We start from the raw sequence: 18,168 nt of genomic DNA on the forward strand, positions 1-18,168 counted from the left end.
ATAAATGATAAAAAATAGTTAAAGGATAGAATGATTTGGACCCATTTGTTACAAGTGAGGCTCTTTATTGCTAATGTATGATGCCTTCCTTCTTATAAAATTAAATTTCCCATTCTTTTACTACTATAAAAGGGATGAGACTAGTGACCGTCAATGTGTTTCAGCTAAAAAAAAGGATTTTCTATAATCCCATGACTTTCTTGAATCTCCCATAGACATACACTTTATTAAAACATGGTCTTAATAACTTTCACTGTCTAGAACTTCATGTTAAAAACATTAAAACCATAGGAAGAACAACAATTTGCTTCAACTTGCTCTTTTTTTCCCCTCTGTCCACGACAGTTGCATCCCTTCTGCCCCTCCAGGCCTAGTTCAGACTGACCCATCTCACTTTACTCCAGTCCACCCGACTTCGCTGTTCCCCCAACACTAAAGTCAAATACTAATTTCTTACAGTCAAATACTAAATTGCATGACATTAATTTGAAAACATCTTTATTGTTGAAAGTATTACATATGTCTCCCTTTTCCCCCCCATCAACCCCCTCCCCCCCCACCCCCCCCACTGTCTGCTTCCATGGGTTATGCATATATGCATACAAGGGCATGGCATTAATTTCAAAGTGCTTAAATCTTCTGAATTAGGCTGAGAGCAAAGCCCAGACATTATTCTTCTATCATGTCCAACACAATCCTGGGAAACACAGTAAACGCTGAGAAAGGAAGCATTTTGCTAATTTGCACCATCTACAGATTTCACTTGTGTGTTAGTGGATTTTCTTAAGACATACTTCCTATCAAGTGTGACTGTTACCTAAGTGGTGCTGTTACCTAATGACCAAAAAAGGGTGTATGTGCCATTTCTCCCTTTATTTATTTTTTGAAATATATTTTTATTGATTTCAGAGAGAAAGGGAAAGGGAGAGATACAAACATCAATGATGAAAAAGAATCATTGACCAGCTGCCTCCTACACACTCCCCACTGGGGACTGAGCCCACAACCCAGGCATGTGCCCTTGGCTGGAGTTGAACCTGGGACGCTTCAATCCACAGGCTGACAATCTATCCACTGAGCCAAACCAGCCAGGGCCATTTCCTCCTCTAAAAAGTGGCAAAGACAAAACAAATAACATGACTAACATGAAACAACAAAACCACTGAGACTCAAGTCCAAGAGAATGGGAGGTAAAGGACCAGTTTTGGGCAGAAAGTGCTCCCTAGCGTTTCTTTTTTCCACAATTCATCCTGACTATCCCCACTCTTTCCCAGGAGTTACTGTGCCATGGTCAGTGTAACCCAGGCCGACATCAGATGCAGTGTGGAGCCAGTTGGTTCCAGCTCTTACTATCTCCCCCGAGTAAAGCTGATTGGTAGATTTTGAATGCACGCATTTTTGTGACTATAAAACTCCAGAATTTTCCCCAAAGTGCAGTCTGGAAAATGTTATGGAGGAACTTTTGAAAAAGTGTTGCAAAATCACTCTTCATTTTAAGGTTTGTAAGTGGTTTGGCTGTACCCACTTGACTACCTCTAATACCTATTACTTAGCTTCTCCTAACTCACAGCCCTCTGAATTGCCTGTAAGTTTCTGAAGCTTTAAAGCAGAAATCCGGTGCATTGGGAAAGCAAACAGAGGTTGCTGTGAGTAGGTAAGAGTAAGAAATAGATTTGAGGCATCAGGAATAGTTTCGAAGCTGGAAATAAATGACTGTAGCTGCTAGGCTAGTTTGAACGTTGTAGTCTAAGTCTTTTTTTTTTTTTTTCAATTGCTGACACTATTGCAGATGTGCCCCTTCCCTCCTGCCCCCCGGCCTTCACCACACTGTCGTGTCCATGGTCTGACCTCGGTCTCTGGGCAGTAGTAATATGGTGTTCAACTGCATCGAGAGCTTTGGAATCACTCCAAAGGCTGTGCTCTAAGTCGTTAATGACTCTCTTCTCTACCTTATATTTGAACAAAGTAGCTTTGTTTTTATTTTATCTTATATCTTTATTGAGTTCAGAGAGGAAAAGGGAGAGATAACATCAATAATGAGAAAGAACCACTGATCAGTTGCCTTCTGCATGTCCCCCACAGGGGATCGAGCCTGCAAACCGGGCATGTGCCCTTGACCAAAATTGAACCCGGGATACTTCAGTCCCCAGGCCAACGCTCTACCCACAGAGCCAAACTGGCTAGGGCCTAACAAAGTAGTTTGAGAAACCTTCTGTACCAAACTAGTTCTTGTCAAGAGTACAATAACCTGGTGGTAAAATAGGAAATCTTTCCCTTTAAAAGACTATACATTCTTAAGTACTAAAGTAAGAGTTAGAAAAATAAATTAATCAACACTGACATTTTATTTGTTTCAACTTTATAATTTTTACAAAACAAAAGGCAGTATCAAAAACAGCAAAGAGTTTACAGGATTTCTGCACCAGTTTTCACAGAAGTCAGTGATTACCGTGTCCAATGTAAATACGAAGCGTAGGCTGATTTCCCTCTTGGTCATATGCATTCAGGTGGCTGGATTTGGAGCTACTGAATAACAACTTTATAAGCACCGGTCATTTTTTTGAGAACTGATTTGGTTTGTCCAACAAGTAAACACTTTTTGCTGTGGCATTTTCGTCTTTTAAAAAACACTGAGCTAAAATACACAATGTGTATGTGTCTGGATCTGAACCAAATCTTTTGAGATCCTAATTACCCTGAAGAACACTGAAGACATTTATAGGGCATATTAAATACTGGTTCTATACCGCATCAGGTTAAGGCAGCTACTATGGTTCTAAGGAAAATAGCATTTCATTCAGAGGCTGCCCAGAGTTTGAACTATATCATAGTTCCCATGTCCTTTCTGATGTGGAGTAGTTTTCCCAAGTAGGGCCACATAATTGGAACACAAGTTTTGTGCTGTGGTATTTTATGGAACATTAGTGTCGAGCAAGACTCCTTGCTCTGGACCCTGGTGACCATAAAGAAATCGAGAGGCCATGATCGCTGGGTGCTGAGGAGAAGCATACTTAAACTCACATAATCTGGAGGCAGACACCAAGCTGGAACTTGGGAGTGGTGTTCACCTACCACCTGTTCCAGAAACACATTTTGCTTAAATAAGGGAAGTATGGTCCAGTTTTGTAATGTTAACAGCTGCCAGTCTCTCAAACATATTTTTATGAGGATATTTCCTGGCTAGCAATGAGTTAGGAAATCGGCATCAAATTCTCATCAAATTTATCACTATTAGTCAAAAACAAAAACAAAACCCCCAAAACAGAAAAACAAAAACCACCAGCCAACAGAGGTGGTTAAACCTGGATGTAAATTATACTATGTACAGACTGGTATACATATCACTGAAACAGTTCTGACAGCATGACACCTGTTGAAAAATTGCCTATATATTACCCCAATTTTCATGAAAGGAAAATGGATATGTAATTTTCTTCTTTACAGATATGAAAGAGGAAGCAAGAAGGCAAAGCTGAGAGAAACAGATGCTACCCAAAGGGCAGTGGTGGCATTTGGTTGTTTTGGTCTTTGTACCAGCAACTCCCACACCCACAGGAGAAGCCCAGTTCCTGCTGGACTACACGGTTCTCCGGGCAGTCAACACCCGAACAATGGACCCCACTCCTCCAGCAGCAAGTGCCTGAAAACAAACCAAATGTAAGTGTAAAGAACCAGTTCTCATACTGAGTAAAACATTTTTCTTGAAGAAGGCTGAGTGCAGCTATTAATTTTGAACTCACTGATTTTCATAAATATTTCTTGAGCACCTATCATGCACCAGGCACCATTCTTGGCACCGAGGAAGAGTAGTAAAACCTTTAGAGGCCCTGACCTCATGCACTTACATTCCAAAGAGATACTAATTCACATTCTAGTGCAGTGATGGCGAACCTATGACACGCGAACTCATTTTTTTGGTTGATTTTTCTTTGTTAAATGGCATTTAAAAATATAAAATAAATATCAAAAATATAAATCTTTGTTTTACTATGATTGCAAATATCAAAAAATTTCTAAATGTGACACGGCACCAGAGTTAAATTAGGGTTTTTCAAAATGCTGACACGCCGAGCTCAAAAGATTCGCCATCACTGTTCTAGTGTGTTGTTTTCAAATAACAGTTGGCTCTTCAAGATCTACAGCATAATGTTCTTGCCTAAACAGGTGCTCAAATACAGATTCTGCACTTATTCTCGGCAGAATAAATGCAAACTGGAATAAACCAATCTCAGTTCCATTTAGTCAGTCAGGATTTGTCAGCTTTTTCTTCTCCCAATCTAAGAGTTACTATTTAAGAGCTTAAGAACTTCAGAACTTTGACTTCACCTTGACAAATTGGAAGTCATGATTAAGCATTAGAAATCTGAAGCTCTAGTTTACTTGTGTTCAGAAAACACTGAGAACCTTTGTGTTTTGGGTACTGTGCTAGATGCTGGGGATACAAAAGTGAATAAATACAGCATCTTCTGGTCTACTTGGAAGAGACAGATATATAAACAGATTGTTATAATATAATAAATATAATATATAACTAACATAATATAATTAATGTAATGTAATGTATGAGGTGACAGAGCTATGCTTTGGGTGCTATAAAAGCAGAGGAAGGCACATACCTAGCCTGAGGGTATAGAGAAATGTGGAATGGTCTGGTAAGGCTTCACGGAGAAAATGATACATGAAATGGATGAGTAGGTGACAGACTGACATAAGGGTAAGGAGGCCCTCAGGCAGAGAAGATCATGAGCAAGGCATAGAGGTGTGAATCATTCTGGTGTGTTCAGGGAAAAGGTAGGTCCTGCTGGAGCATAAGGGGAAGAATGACATGTAAGATGAGGCTGCACTGGGAACCTGGACTTTATTTTTCAGGTGACTGGCAAGGGCAGATGTGGGTTCTAGAGATTGCATTCTGGTGACTGAGTGGAGAATGGCTATGAGGGAGGCAAAACTGGCAGCTGGGAGGCCAGTCTGGGAAGCGATAGCAACAGATTGGTAGAGATGCTGTGAACAGCTGCATTGAAGATGTATCTGGGTAGATGATCTGAGAAGTATTTAGGAGATAAGCCTGGCAAAATACTGGTGACTCATGTTAAGAAAAAAATGAAGCCTTACTATGTGCCTCAATGCCCTGGACGGTTTGGCTCAGTAGGTAGTGCGTCGGCCTGCAGACTGAAAGGTTTGGGGTTTGATTCTGGTCAAGGGCACATGCCCAGGTTGTGGGCTTGATCCCCAGTAGGGGGCGTGCAGGAGGCAGCTGATCAATGATTCTCTCTCATCACTGATGTTTTTCTCTCTCTCTCCCTTCCTCTTTGAAATCCCTAAAAATATATTTAAAAATATATATGCCTCAATTTCCCCACTACTAACAGGGAATAATAATATCAAGCTTTCTCTCCGAGTATTTTTATGAGGATTAAATGAGTTATTATCTATAAAGCACTTGGCAGAGTGCTTGGACAAAATAAGTGCTCAAGGAGTGTTTGCTATGATCCTGAGGTGAGACTGGAATTAGGTTACTTAGGTTTTTTAAAGCTGGCTCATTTTCTCTAAACTGAGGATGATAAAGGAGGTTTACAGACCTCATAGAGTTGTTGTAAGGATGAAATGAAACGTAATAGTACAGTGCCTGGCAATCAGGAAGTGTTCCATGAACAGGATGACCATACAAATTATTCTCCAAATCGGTACCCAGAGTAAAGGGGAACTATTCATATTTATGCTAAAACAATAGGTATAAACTGGGGCTGTCCTGAGAAAACTGGGAGTTATAGTTACCCCATCCATACATGTTAGCACTTTTATTTGAGAGTGTATGAGGGATAAAGTGACTAGAGAGAGGCTAAGCAGCAATTTTTACTACCTATTCTTACCTTACATGAATGTATCTTCACTCAGAAAAAAGCTTCTGAAAAACTGAGTTTTGGGAATTGTAAGATATTAGAGAATATACACCCTTATTTTTTAAAATTGTGGTAAAATATATAAACCAAAATGTGCCACTTTTAAGCATTCTTAGATGTAAAATTCAGCGGTACTAATTACATTCATAATATTGTGCAGACATCACCACTATCTATTTCCAATACTTTATCAGCCCAAACAGAAACTCTGTCCCCATTAATCACTAACTCTTTATTTTGCCTTCTCTCCAACCCCTGGTAACCTCTAATCTATGTTCTGTCTCTGTGAATGTGCCTATTCTAGGTATTTCATATAAGTGGAATCACACAGTATTTGTCTTTTTGTGTTTGGATTATTTCACTTTGCATAATGTTTTCAAGGTTCATTCATGCTGTAGCATATATCAGGACTTCCCTTTTTTTGGATGAGAGCATTTCTATTTTATTCCACTGTATGCATGTACCACATTTTGTTTATCTGCTCCTCTTATTGGCTTGTTTTCACCTTCGGCTGTTGTTAAATAATTCTTGATTTTTATTACTTATTTTCTTTTCAAAGATTTAATTCCAAGTTCCAAGATTATGTTTACTAAACAATAATCATTAAATAAAAGTGCTGCAAATCAGACTCTCTTAAGACCAACGCTAGTAAGCATAAATCTAAATTTTCATTTTCAGGTATTTATTTGTAATAATGGAGACATATAACCAAGAAGTCAGAATTATTTTTAGGCAAGAGGGGTTGTCACTGAAGGAACCAGTCATATGGATTTATAATTCATAACTTACCTTTTCGTGCCACTGCAATAACACAGCGCTGCTATTGTCAGAGGGGCTCTCAAAGCCTTTATAGATATACTTCATTAGGAGATCCACACCGTTCTTGTCCAGGGACTGAACCGCCTTTTCAATATCATTAGCTTTAAACGAGATGAGCACCTTCAAGACAATGCTGCCTGCCCGATCCTGAGGGTGAATAAGTAACGGAACAGTTAGACATATGTGTGTGGGGTTGCAGTTTTGCAAAGGCCGCCCCGAGGAGGTGACATGAAAGAGGAAACCGTGGGATGGCTGAGGAAAGTATTTCAGACAAGGAAAGAACAAGTGCTGTTAGTGTGTGTTCAAGGAATAGCACGAAGACCTAAGGTGGCTGGGGCTGAGCCGTGAGAGAACAGCAGGGCAAAGAGTGAGAGGATGTGGGGAGACAGATGATACAAGCCCTGCAGGCTACCGTGCGGAACTTTGTCTTCCAGTGAGGGAAATGATGTTGGGTGGTTTTGAGAAGAACGGTGGTATAATGTCTTACATTTGAACAGGATCACTTGGCTGCCATGGTGAGAATAAGCTGGGGGTGGGGGTGGTTTCGGGGACAAGGCAGAAGCAGGAAGACCAGTCAGGAAGTTGTTGCAGTAACATAGGCTGGTTCTGACTAGCATGGTAGTGACGGAGGTGGTCAAAAGTGGTCAGATTCCTGACATAGTTGGAGGTAGAGCTGAAAGGATTTGCTTATAGTGATAATCTACCAATTTAATCTATCCAGATTTTTAAAAAAACTTTGAACCATCCTTCCAAAATAGATTATTAATAAAACATATCTTAAGTTTTGTGTTTATAGGTAAGAGACTCTTGATGTAAGATATCAGCAGAGATCACTTGTCTGTGACTTACCTTCACCGCCTGACTCTTGGTGTTGATAGGGGGGTTTTTCAGGGCTGCCTGCAGGGCAGCTGTCATGTTTCCTGTGATGGAGGTTAAGGAGATAGCAGCAAAGGGTGACCCTCAGGGAAGCATTGCAACTACCAGGAACCATTTGGGTCTTAAGACTGGACTTTATGTACAGAAAGAAAAATCACTATGGTCACTATGTTCAATACTGGAAAATTCACCATTTTGTTTTCAAGTATGTCAATCAAAGATCTGATACTGAAAACAAAAAAGGACATTAGATTTGTTTTTTAATAAAGCAAAGACTTTCCTCCTTGGTTCTAATGATCAAATGAATACCTTACTAATCTCCCATCTTCTAGTAAGACACATATGGAAATATTATTCAGTGATATTTATAAAAAACTCTAAACTATGCATCAGAATTATTAGGCCCCAAAGGGAAACAGCCTAACCTCAATAAAAACATGTCCATTTTATGTGATTCTAACTGGAAAAACAAAGATCAAATTTTTTTTCTAGAATTATGTTCTATATTAATTGATATGCTGGTAGATTAGCAATCTGAATGACTTACATTAGTAATCTCTCAATATGGATGAAAAGAGGCATTATAGAACATATCCAATGACCCTTGGGTGACAACTTAACTCTGGGATATTTTCTCTCGTATTTCATAAAGGCTATTCAAACTGTCTCAGGCCATACCTACTAAATGTAGTCTCTCTTTGAAAGCACCCGTGAGTGAGCATGTATGAGACACGGAAAGCCAATCAGACTGTCAGAATGTACAGTCATTCCCCTAAAAGGAAAACCACACAGAGCTCACTTGTTCCTCCATCTGTGAGGGCCTGACCAGCATTTGGGTCTTCTCTTTGTAATAAGAGCAGAAAAGACGGTGTCTTTATAAGCAGATGCACCATCTGGATAAAGCAGAACCACTAAGGGTCATCTCCTATCATCTAAAATTAATTTCGCAAACATCATTCATTCATCACAAAGAATGTTTTTAGACAGAATGATGTTCACCACTTATTTCCCAAAGAAAGAAAACCTATGGTTGGTGGCGGTAAGCTGTTATTTTCAAGGTTTAATTTGACTTCTAGGGAAGTAACCTTTTGCATGTAGACTGGCTCATTAAGACCCAAAACACTTAAATATTTAAATAACTCAACGTAGCAACAGCTGATTGTGAAAGTTGTGGAAATGAAAGGTACATCTGTATGTTGATACATGTTTAAGGCTGTATTTTAGGTGCCTTTAAGACCAAATGTAGTTCCTACCAAATATTGTCACTCATCTATTTCCCCCTTAGAATTAAATAGGACATTGATGAGGAAAGAGTCTACAAAGCCTTCCTTATGAATACACCCAAGAATAACTAGAAATGAGTGGATTTAGTAATTGAGAATCTCTAAAACTACAGCTTGAGCTATTGCAACATTTACATTTTTCTGAAGAAACGCTGATGCAAATGTTCAAGGCTATGAATATTCAAATATGCAAAATTCCAAACCCAAATTTGAACTAAAATGGTAACGATTTCATGATTATAAAAATGAGCTCTGCTTTGTACAAATGGCCCATCTGCTTCTATCCCATTCACTGGGGTTTACTTGAAATATTTTCTGGGATTCTCATTCCGTCTTCTTTCTATCGTCTTTGTGCAGCGGGCAAAGCCTCCAAGCTTCCTTCTCGGAGTTTTGGTTGTTGTGTGCTCCTACCCCTACCCCAGTTAACAAATTCTGTGCCAAATACCTTAAATAAAAATAAAAATAAAAAAGCCCCCAGGCTGGAAGGACAGAGGACCTCATGCAGCAACCGCCCAATCTCTGCTGGCAAGGAATAAACTATCCTAACGCGACCAAAACAAAACCATCACAACAGACACAAAATCACGAAAGAAAGATGCCTATCCCTCCCCGCTGGAAATTTCTGGAGCTAACGTGACCCCAGGAAAGAGCGTTCCCGGAGGAAAACGTCGCCCCAATCAGTCCCGATCAGCCCAGGTGCCGTCCCAGCGCCGCGAGGGCGCGGCCGGCAGACCCGGTGTCCGGGGGGCCGGACCCGGGCGCAACCTGAGGAATCGGGGCGCGGCCAGGCAGGTGTCCGCGGGCTGGCTCCCGGGGTCTCAGGGAGCCCCGGTGAGAAACGGAGAGCCCTGCCCTCGCGGGAGGGGGACCCCAGACACAGGTTCCAGCCTCCAGCCGCCGGGGCAGCCCCGCGCCCGTGCCCCCAGGAGGGCCCGCCCCTCCACCCCGCGGCGGCGCGGGGTCCCGGGAGAAGGGCGGGGTGGGGAGGGTCGGGGAAGGCAAGGATATTGCCGCAGGCAGGAGTCCACCTCGCCCTCGTCGGGCCCGACCTGCCCGTCGCCCCCGTCTTCCTCGTCCACGAACTTGTTCTCGTCGTACTCATCCACGTCCACCTTCCGGAACCGGGCGGACGACACCGTGTTCTTCGACATCCCGGATCCCGAGCGGCGGCCAAGGCCTCCTCTAGCTGCTGTCTCTACCTCGGCGAGCCCAGCCGGCCAGGAACCCGAAGCCTGGTGCCTTCACTTCCCTCTTCCGCTCTGGGGCGTCGCCGGCAGCCCCGGCTCGGGCGGTTCTGGGCCTGCGCGCTGGCCACGCGCCTTCCGCCCGGGGTTCTCGCCCAGATCGAACCTCCTACGCCTCCCGGCTCTCCCCCGGGGAGCGCGCGCGAGGGAGGGAGCGGGACGCAGTGCGCAGGCGCGGACTCTCTGCAGAGAAGGGGCGGGGCGGAGCGGGGCGGGGCGAAGGAGGCGGGGGCGGAGGGGGCGGGGTAGGGGGAGGGCACTAGGCGGCGCCGCGGCCAGAGCTAAGAGGCAATTGGGCGTGCAACCGAGTCACGTGGCCCCTCGGGGTTTCCATAGAAACGCTTCTCTGCGGTCCAGTCTCGGAGGTCTCAGGTTGGCGGCGATGGACACTGGGGGCGGGTGGCCTTGTTTTTTGCTGTCGCCGCCGCTGCCGCCAACGATCTTCATCCGGGTCCTGCGTCAGGTCCGGCTGGGCCGGACTTGCCTGTGAGGTGGGATGGGCTGGCTGTCAGACCAAGTGCCCTGCAGTTGGCAGGAGTATGGGGCGCAGTGATGCACGCCCGGGCGCCCAGCATCCTTCTGCTTGTCGGAGACATTGCTTCGGACCCTGCGCTGCCCGCGGCTGCGTGCCTGAGCCGGGAGCCCCTTTCCCGGGGTTGGGACTGCGCTGCGTGCCCAGCGGGAGGTACCAAGGACGGAGTCCAAAGGTCGCGTTTTATCCGTTGGTGCTGATGACAGCACCGCGGCGGCACCTGCAGAACCTGAATTAGGTATCGTATCCATTGGGAGGGAGGGGAAGTGTCTGCGCAGGGGCTGGGGTCAGGTGGCAAAACTGGGGTGAACCTGTGGTTTGTGGGGTAGGGCCGGTCACTGACATTTTAAAATAAGTAGTTATTTGGAGCGAGAATGCTAGAAAAGCTATGCTATGGGCGAGTTACGTTCTCCGGTTCTGAGGGCGAACACAGTGTGTAAGAATGAGTGGAAACCAGATCTTTAAGGTTTATATTTGTGATTTCAGATTTGTATGATCCCTTGAGGCCAGTCTTTTATTTTATTTGACATCCCCATTTCTGAGCGCAAAGCTCTTACTGAGGAGGGAAAGGCACTAAAACTGAGGAAATGGTAAGTTGTGCTGCATGTATAACAAGGAAGTATAAATACTTTCACAATAAAATTACCTTGGACATTTGGCTGGACACTCAGATGGCTTTATGCTTTCCTGACATCCTATGAGATGTGGTTTAATTCCACCTCTAGCAGAAGGCCAGCTGTTGCCCTGTTCAGGATCCCCACCCTTGGTTTCCTGTACTGAGTATATTGAAAAGCACTGGGCTTAGAATTAGTAAATCCTGGCTTGAGTCTTGACTCTCTCACTTGATCGATTTGATTGAGGGACGGCGGTTAAACTTCTGACTCTCAGATTCTTCACTGGGAAAGTGGGGTTAACAATGTGTACGTAACAAGATTGTCCTGAGGGTTAAGTACAGGGAAGTGTTTTTGCAGCTCTGAAATTCTACATAAATATGAAAATGCATGGTATCTGTACATTGATTTTGGCACTATTCATATAAATTGCTTTATGATACTGTGTGTTCACCTCGCCACCTGGAAGAGATGGGAGGATACTGGAGGGCAGAAGCTGTCATATTTCTTTTGTATCTTCCTTTGGGTCTGGAAGGTACTCAATACATTCAGGTACTCAATTATTCCTTGATGAAGTGAATAAAATGTGAAAGGCATGGCAGTTTGAGAATCACAATGAGAATAATGAACCAGTAAAAAGAAGAGAAAAGATGTCAATGTCAAATATTTGTTGCACATATATGCATATGTATGTATGTGTATATATATCTATATATCTATATCTATTTATCTATCTATATCTATATCTATATATATATAGAGAGAGAAGAAATAGAGACAGAGACCCTTCAGGAATGCATTTTCTTTTCTAGGGAGGAAGAAGTAATGTGGCATTTTTCTTTTCCCAATTAAATTACTTTTCTAAAAAATATTGAGGTGACAAAGCAACATTTCTTTAAATTAACTTTCAAGTTAACGAACAAACGTGCTGGTAAGAACTCCCCCAACGATTGTCTTAAGACAGCAAAGGAAAATTTTCTACCTGTTGGTGGTCTTTATTTTAAAAAGTCTTATTCCAAAGAATCAGATCATTACTATGGTGAATGACATTATATAACAGAATAAATATTTTTAATATTCTTTTTTTCAGTTTCAATTTTTTGCTAACTTTAGTAAGGGCTAAGCAATATACTGGTTTGATGCTTCTAAATCAATATATTTTTGAAGAGAAAATTGAACATTAGAAGAACTATTGAGAGCAAATGGAAACAAGGATTCAAGAGCTAATACATCCCTTCTCTTACATTTCTATTCTTTTGTATTAGGTCTTAGGAAATTTCCTTCTTATCTCATTTTAGAACTGGGAAAGAATTGTGGAATAGAAATCAACTTAAGGGAATAGTGAGGTAATTTAAAAAATCGAGTTGCTCAAGGGTATAATTGTTTTTGATTGCTCAGAATTTTGCTCTGTGTTAAATACAATTAATTCTCAGCCACATGATGTGTATTACATTTGAGATGTAATAATGCCAAAAAATGCGCTTTTCCAATGCAGTGTTTTTTATTGTCTCACACTAAATACCTTGTACATAGTAGGTACCCACCATTTCTATTTAATGAATTAATAACCTGACAAAATAATTTTGGAATCATATATAGAGATTGAGGGTTGGGTTTTTTTAAACCTCACCTGAGGATCCAAGGATATTTTTTCATTGATTTTTTTAGGGTGTGGAAGAAAGGGAGGAGGAGGAGAGAGGGCAGGGGTGGGGAAAGAGAGGGGGAGGAGAAAGATTGACATCAACTGGAGAGAGACACCTCAATTGGTCACCTCTCACTCGTGCCTAGGGATTGAACCTGCAACCCAGGCAAGTGCCCTTGACCTGGAATAGAACAGAATCCATCTGTTCTCAAGCCAATGCTCCAACCACAGAGCCAAACTGGCCAGGGTGAGATTGAGTATTTTTTAATGAACACCTTAATTACCTCCCTAAAGCACTAAGGGGATTTCTGTGTATGTGAAGAAACCTGTCTTTAGTTATCTTTTCATTAGAAAATATACATTATTCCACTTCCTTGCAAATTACAAATTTCTTATGTTAATCATGATACTTCATTCCTTGTACATAATAGTATTCTCCCTATTTTAATTTTCCAAAGAAATGCTTATCCTTGAAATAAAGGATCCATGGGGCTTTAAGACTTTTTTTTTTATTGTGCAAATAACTTGGTTTGGTTCATTACTAAAGTAAGACTGATTCAGAATTTTGAGGTTAATGCTGCATGAGAGTATATAAGCTTCTTTTTATTTCCGTGATGATGCAAACAGCAAAAGATCATTTTAGTTAGAGAGTATTTTGATAAAATCTACACTAATAAAAGAGAAACATGGTAATTAGCGTACGACCGCTACCCTTCCCATTGGCTAATCAGCATATCCTTATGCAAATTAACTGTCAGCCAAGATGGCGGCCAGCAGCCAGGCAGCTGGAAGCTAACAGGAGGCTTGCTTGCTGTGGACTCCAACGTTCCCAGCCGGCCTCTGAGCTTCAGTTGGAAACATTGTAACATTTATAGAAGACAAACAAAACTCCAGAAACCTCCTGTCAGTCAGCCGGGATCTCAGAGCTGGAGTCGCAACATTGTTTCGAATACAGAAAACAAAGGCCAGAAACCTGCTTTCAGCCGAGCCTCAGAGAGAAAGCTGGCTCTCAGCTCCAGTGACAGCCATAGAAGGTAAATAAATGCCAGAATAAAAAAAAAAAGAAAAAAAGGAGAGGTTTGGAGCTTCAGTCGCCCGCCAGCCTGAAAACGGCCCTCAGCCCCTCACCCAGACTGGCCAGGCACCCCAGTGGGGACCCCCACCCTGAAGCAACAAGATGGCCGCTAATTTGCATACTGAAGGCAGGCGGCAGCAGGCAAGGCTGTCTGCGGTCTGGGACCCTGATCTGTGACCCTGCCTGGCGGGATCAGCGGAGCCGCGAGGCCTCCCGGCACCGGGATCAGCGTGACAGGGGGCAGCGCCCAAACCCCCTGATTGCCCTGCGGCTCTGTGTGTGACAGGGGGCAGCGCCCCAACCCCCTGATCAGCCCTGCTCTGTGGGTGATAGAGGGCGACGCCCCAACCCCCTGATTACCCTGCAGCTCTGTGTGTGACAGTGGCGGCGCCCCAACCCCCCCCACGGGCCCTGCTCTATGTGAGACGGGGTAGAGCCATACCTCCCCATCGGCCCTGCCCTGAGTGTGACAGTATGGCGCCTCAACTACCCCCCCGCCCCCACGGGCCCTGCTCTGTATGTGACAGGGGGGAGCTCCTCAACCCCCTGATTGGCCCTGCTCTGTGTGTGACAGGGGGGAGCTTCCAAAACCCCTGATTGGCCCTGCTCTGTGTGTGACAGGGGGCAGCTCCTCAACCCCCTGATGGGCCCTGCTCTGTGTGTGACAGAGTACGGAGCCTCAACCCCCCTGATGGTCCCTGCTCTGTGTGTGACAACGGGCAGCGCCCCAACCCCCTGATCGGCGCTGCTCTGTGCGTGGCAGGGGGTGGCGCCGCAACCTCCCCATCCGCCCTGCTCTGTGCATGACAGGGGGCGGCACCCCAACTCCCCAATCGGCCCTGCTCTGAGCCCGACCAGGGGCTGCACCTAGGGATTGGGCCTGCCCTCTGCCACCCAGGAGCAGGCCTAAGCCAGCAGGTCATTATCTACTGAGGGGTCCCAGACTGCGAGAGGGCACAGGCAGGGCTGAGGGACCCCCTCTCCCCCCCCCCCCCCCAGTGCACAAATTTTTGTGCACCGGGCCTCTAGTTATCCTATAATAGGTTTTTCCTTTCATATATTTTAATCCAAGTACTCTTACCTACATTGTGCTTCTTTTCCCCAGACTTGCCACTAAATACTTAAGAAACCAAGACCTCAAATCCTGCAGCGTGGCAGGATTATTATTTGAAATGGCAGTGAACTCAATGTTAATCAAATATGTCCAACATGTGTTATAAATAGAAAATAAATAAATTTCAGTTATGGTGATTTAATTTCATGATTCTCTAGCAACATCATTACTACAATAGATAAATACTTTTTTTTAGCATATTACCTATAGACTATATTATGGTTTAATGACTTTACTTAATATCAAATGAACTGGTTCTTTGTTGAAACCACCAGCCTTCAAAACATCAAGTTTTTTCTTTGTGATTAATTTTAGCTTTACATAATTTTATGACTACACATTGAGGTAGAGTAATAGGATGGACTATTTTACAGTGAGACCTTTATTTCTTTATATATCAGTACTTCAAAGACTAAAAAACTTAAATCTATACTCCTGTATCAGGAAAAAATTTTAGTGCCAAATGAAAGAATAAATCTTGTGTGTTAAACATTTTTGTCGCCAAAGCCGGTTTGGCTCAGTGGATAGAGCGTCGGCCTGCGGACTGAGGAGTCCCGGGTTCGATTCCGGTCAAGGGCATGCACCTGGGTTGTGGGCACATCCCCAGTGGGAGATATGCAGGAGGCGGCTGATCGATGTTTCTAGCTCTCTATCTCTCTCCCTCTCTGTAAAAAATCAATAAAATATATTAAAAAAAAACAAAAAACATTTTTGTGAATGGGACTATATCTCTACTTTTTTTACCTGCTATGATAATATAACGGGAAGCTATGGATTTAAAAATTTACTTATTTCATATTCCTTTCCACTACTGGGCTCTGTTATTAATGCTAACAGTTATTTTAAGGTTACATTTCTTGTCACAATATACAAGCATAATATTTGAGATAATAACAATTAACATTCTCTTTTCCAATATTTACATCACTTTTATTTTTCTTATCTTATTGCATTAGCTAGACTCTCAAAACAGTATTAAAAAATTGGGGAACAGTGGGCTTCTCTTCTTTGTTTCTGTTGTAATGGAAATGTCTTTGGTATTTTACCAGTTTATATTTTCTGTTGCTTCATGATCTTTAGGCATGATGATGGAAATTATCAAATGCTTTTTGGGAGGCTCTAATGATAAAAATCATGTCGTTTTTGATCTTTTAATTTATGAATGTAATGAATTATATTTCTATATTTTTCTCTACTGAACCATCCCCACATTTCTAGAATAAACTCTATTTGGTTACTATTTTAATTGCTTGGTAAATTCAAGTAGCATTTATTTTGTTTATATGATTTCAGAATCTATATGTATAAGTCATATTGGTTTATAATTTTATTTCTTTGTGCTGTCTTTATGTGGTTTTGATGTTAGGGTTAGTCTAGCTTTGTAAGATGAATTGAGAAGATTTCCACCTTTTTTTTCTTTTCTGTGCTCTGGAATAGTTTGAATAATAGAAAGTTTCTATGCTATTATTTCTTTGAAAGTTATAGAATGTGCTCACAAAATTATCTGGGCTTGCTAATATTTTTAGAGGTAGATCTTTGTTCATATTTATCTTCTGTATTATCAATTTTTTGGCTTTCTTCTTCTTTTTGTCAAATTTAGAAGTTATATTTTCCTAATAAATCATTCATTTCATCTAGATTGACAATTTATTGACAAGAAGTTGCAAAAAATATTTTCTCATAATTAGTTTCTTCCATGACCATGGATCAACGGCTTTTCTCATTGCTACTATTAAATATTTAAACAAAATATTAAAATCAACATTTTTTTCTCCTCCTAACCTGATTGTCACAAATTCTAGAAACATACTTTTACTTCTTATAGAAAATAGTCATCTCAGACTATATAGTTTTGATAGAATTTGAAAGATCTTACAATTCCTATCCTTTTCTATCATCCTAATAATATTTTATTAATAATAGCAACCACTTGATGAGTGTTTATTGTTTCTTAGACACCTGGTTAGCAAGCTCTTTACTGTACTTATATAATTTAATCATTTGTACGCCATAGGCAGCAGACCTTTTTTAATGAAATTCAAGATATCTTGGCAGTTAACTGGTTAATCCTCAGATTAGCTGTAGGGCCCAGGAATTAAGTGTTCCCATTTTATGAATGAGAAAATTAAGGCTCAGAGAGATTAGGTACCTCAGCCAATGGTAACTAGCCAGTAGCAGACTGGTATGGGAAACAGGACAGTCAGATTTTGAAGCTTGTGTTTTTAATCACTTCATGGAACTATTGCTCTGATAAATGTCATCTTAGAGCAGGTAGAGCTGAAAGGAACCTAAAGATCTTGCTCACGTCTCTTGTTTTACAGACAAGGAAATAGAAGCTACTTGTCTAGGGCCATGTGTCTTTATGCTCTCTCTTAATAGTCTCTTGTTTAAGGCTTGACCGTATTAGCTTGGACTCATGACTTGTCTAACATTCTTCTTCCTAGCCCTAGTCATATCTAATCAGTACAAGAATTTAACTGCCTGAACACTTTTCTATAGTTCTGGCAGCATTTCTCTTTTTGTTATATACCAGGTTCATATTTGAAAGAACTTCCTAATAGGATGATTGGATTAAATGAGTTATACATGTAAATACTTAGAAAAATGACATGTAGCTCTCAGTAAATGTTAGGTAGTAATAATATTATTTTAAAAATTTTAATTAGTATAGGTTACCATGCAGCTTTCGTAAAACTCTTGGAAATAAGATGAATAACATTTCATTTTGTGAGTTAAACATTTTGGCTTGCATGTACTATGAATCAAAAAAGAGATGTAACAACAGTTTAAAGAGAGAGGATTTGCTCCCAGGCCAGCAGGATTAAATTGTAGCTTGATGAACATTCTGGGCCCACCTACTAGTAAATCCTGTCCATGGACAGGTGCCCTTGTGTATATCACACCATTTCATTTCAAGTGGCAGATGCCTAACCCTGGGAAGCAGAGACTGAAAGCACTAAACATTTGAATCACTTAATGAGCTCTTCTAACCCTCAAAGTAAACTTCTAATTATAGTAGCTCCTCATGTTAGTTTATCTGCATGGTAAAGCGGCATAGGCTGGACAACTTGA

General features: G+C 41.9%; 2 protein-coding genes across 2 annotated transcripts in view; one reads left to right on the forward strand and one right to left on the reverse strand.

Annotated features, from left to right (window-relative positions):
* Positions 1-2,322: 2,322 nt before the first annotated feature.
* On the reverse strand, positions 2,323-10,246 carry ARPC5 (actin related protein 2/3 complex subunit 5). Its single transcript, XM_070395901.1, has 4 exons — positions 9,886-10,246; positions 7,569-7,640; positions 6,690-6,866; positions 2,323-3,640 (listed from the first exon to the last, which is right to left on the reverse strand). Exons 1-4 carry the CDS (start codon positions 10,027-10,029, stop codon positions 3,578-3,580), a joined length of 456 nt encoding a protein of 151 aa, XP_070252002.1. The 5' UTR covers positions 10,030-10,246; the 3' UTR covers positions 2,323-3,577.
* A 243-nt stretch (positions 10,247-10,489) lies between these two features.
* Positions 10,490-18,168, forward strand: part of RGL1 (ral guanine nucleotide dissociation stimulator like 1) — a 220,481-nt gene continuing 212,802 nt past the window's right edge. The window contains exon 1 of the mRNA XM_070396944.1: positions 10,490-10,892. The gene's annotated coding sequence lies outside the window, so the exon portion shown is untranslated. The remainder of the gene's footprint in view (positions 10,893-18,168) is intronic.

Source organism: Myotis yumanensis, unplaced genomic scaffold (assembly GCF_028538775.1).
Source record: "Myotis yumanensis isolate MYYU_CA2020_CCGP unplaced genomic scaffold, mMyoYum1.0.hap1 SCAF_17, whole genome shotgun sequence".
Classification (NCBI taxonomy): domain Eukaryota; kingdom Metazoa; phylum Chordata; class Mammalia; order Chiroptera; family Vespertilionidae; genus Myotis; species Myotis yumanensis.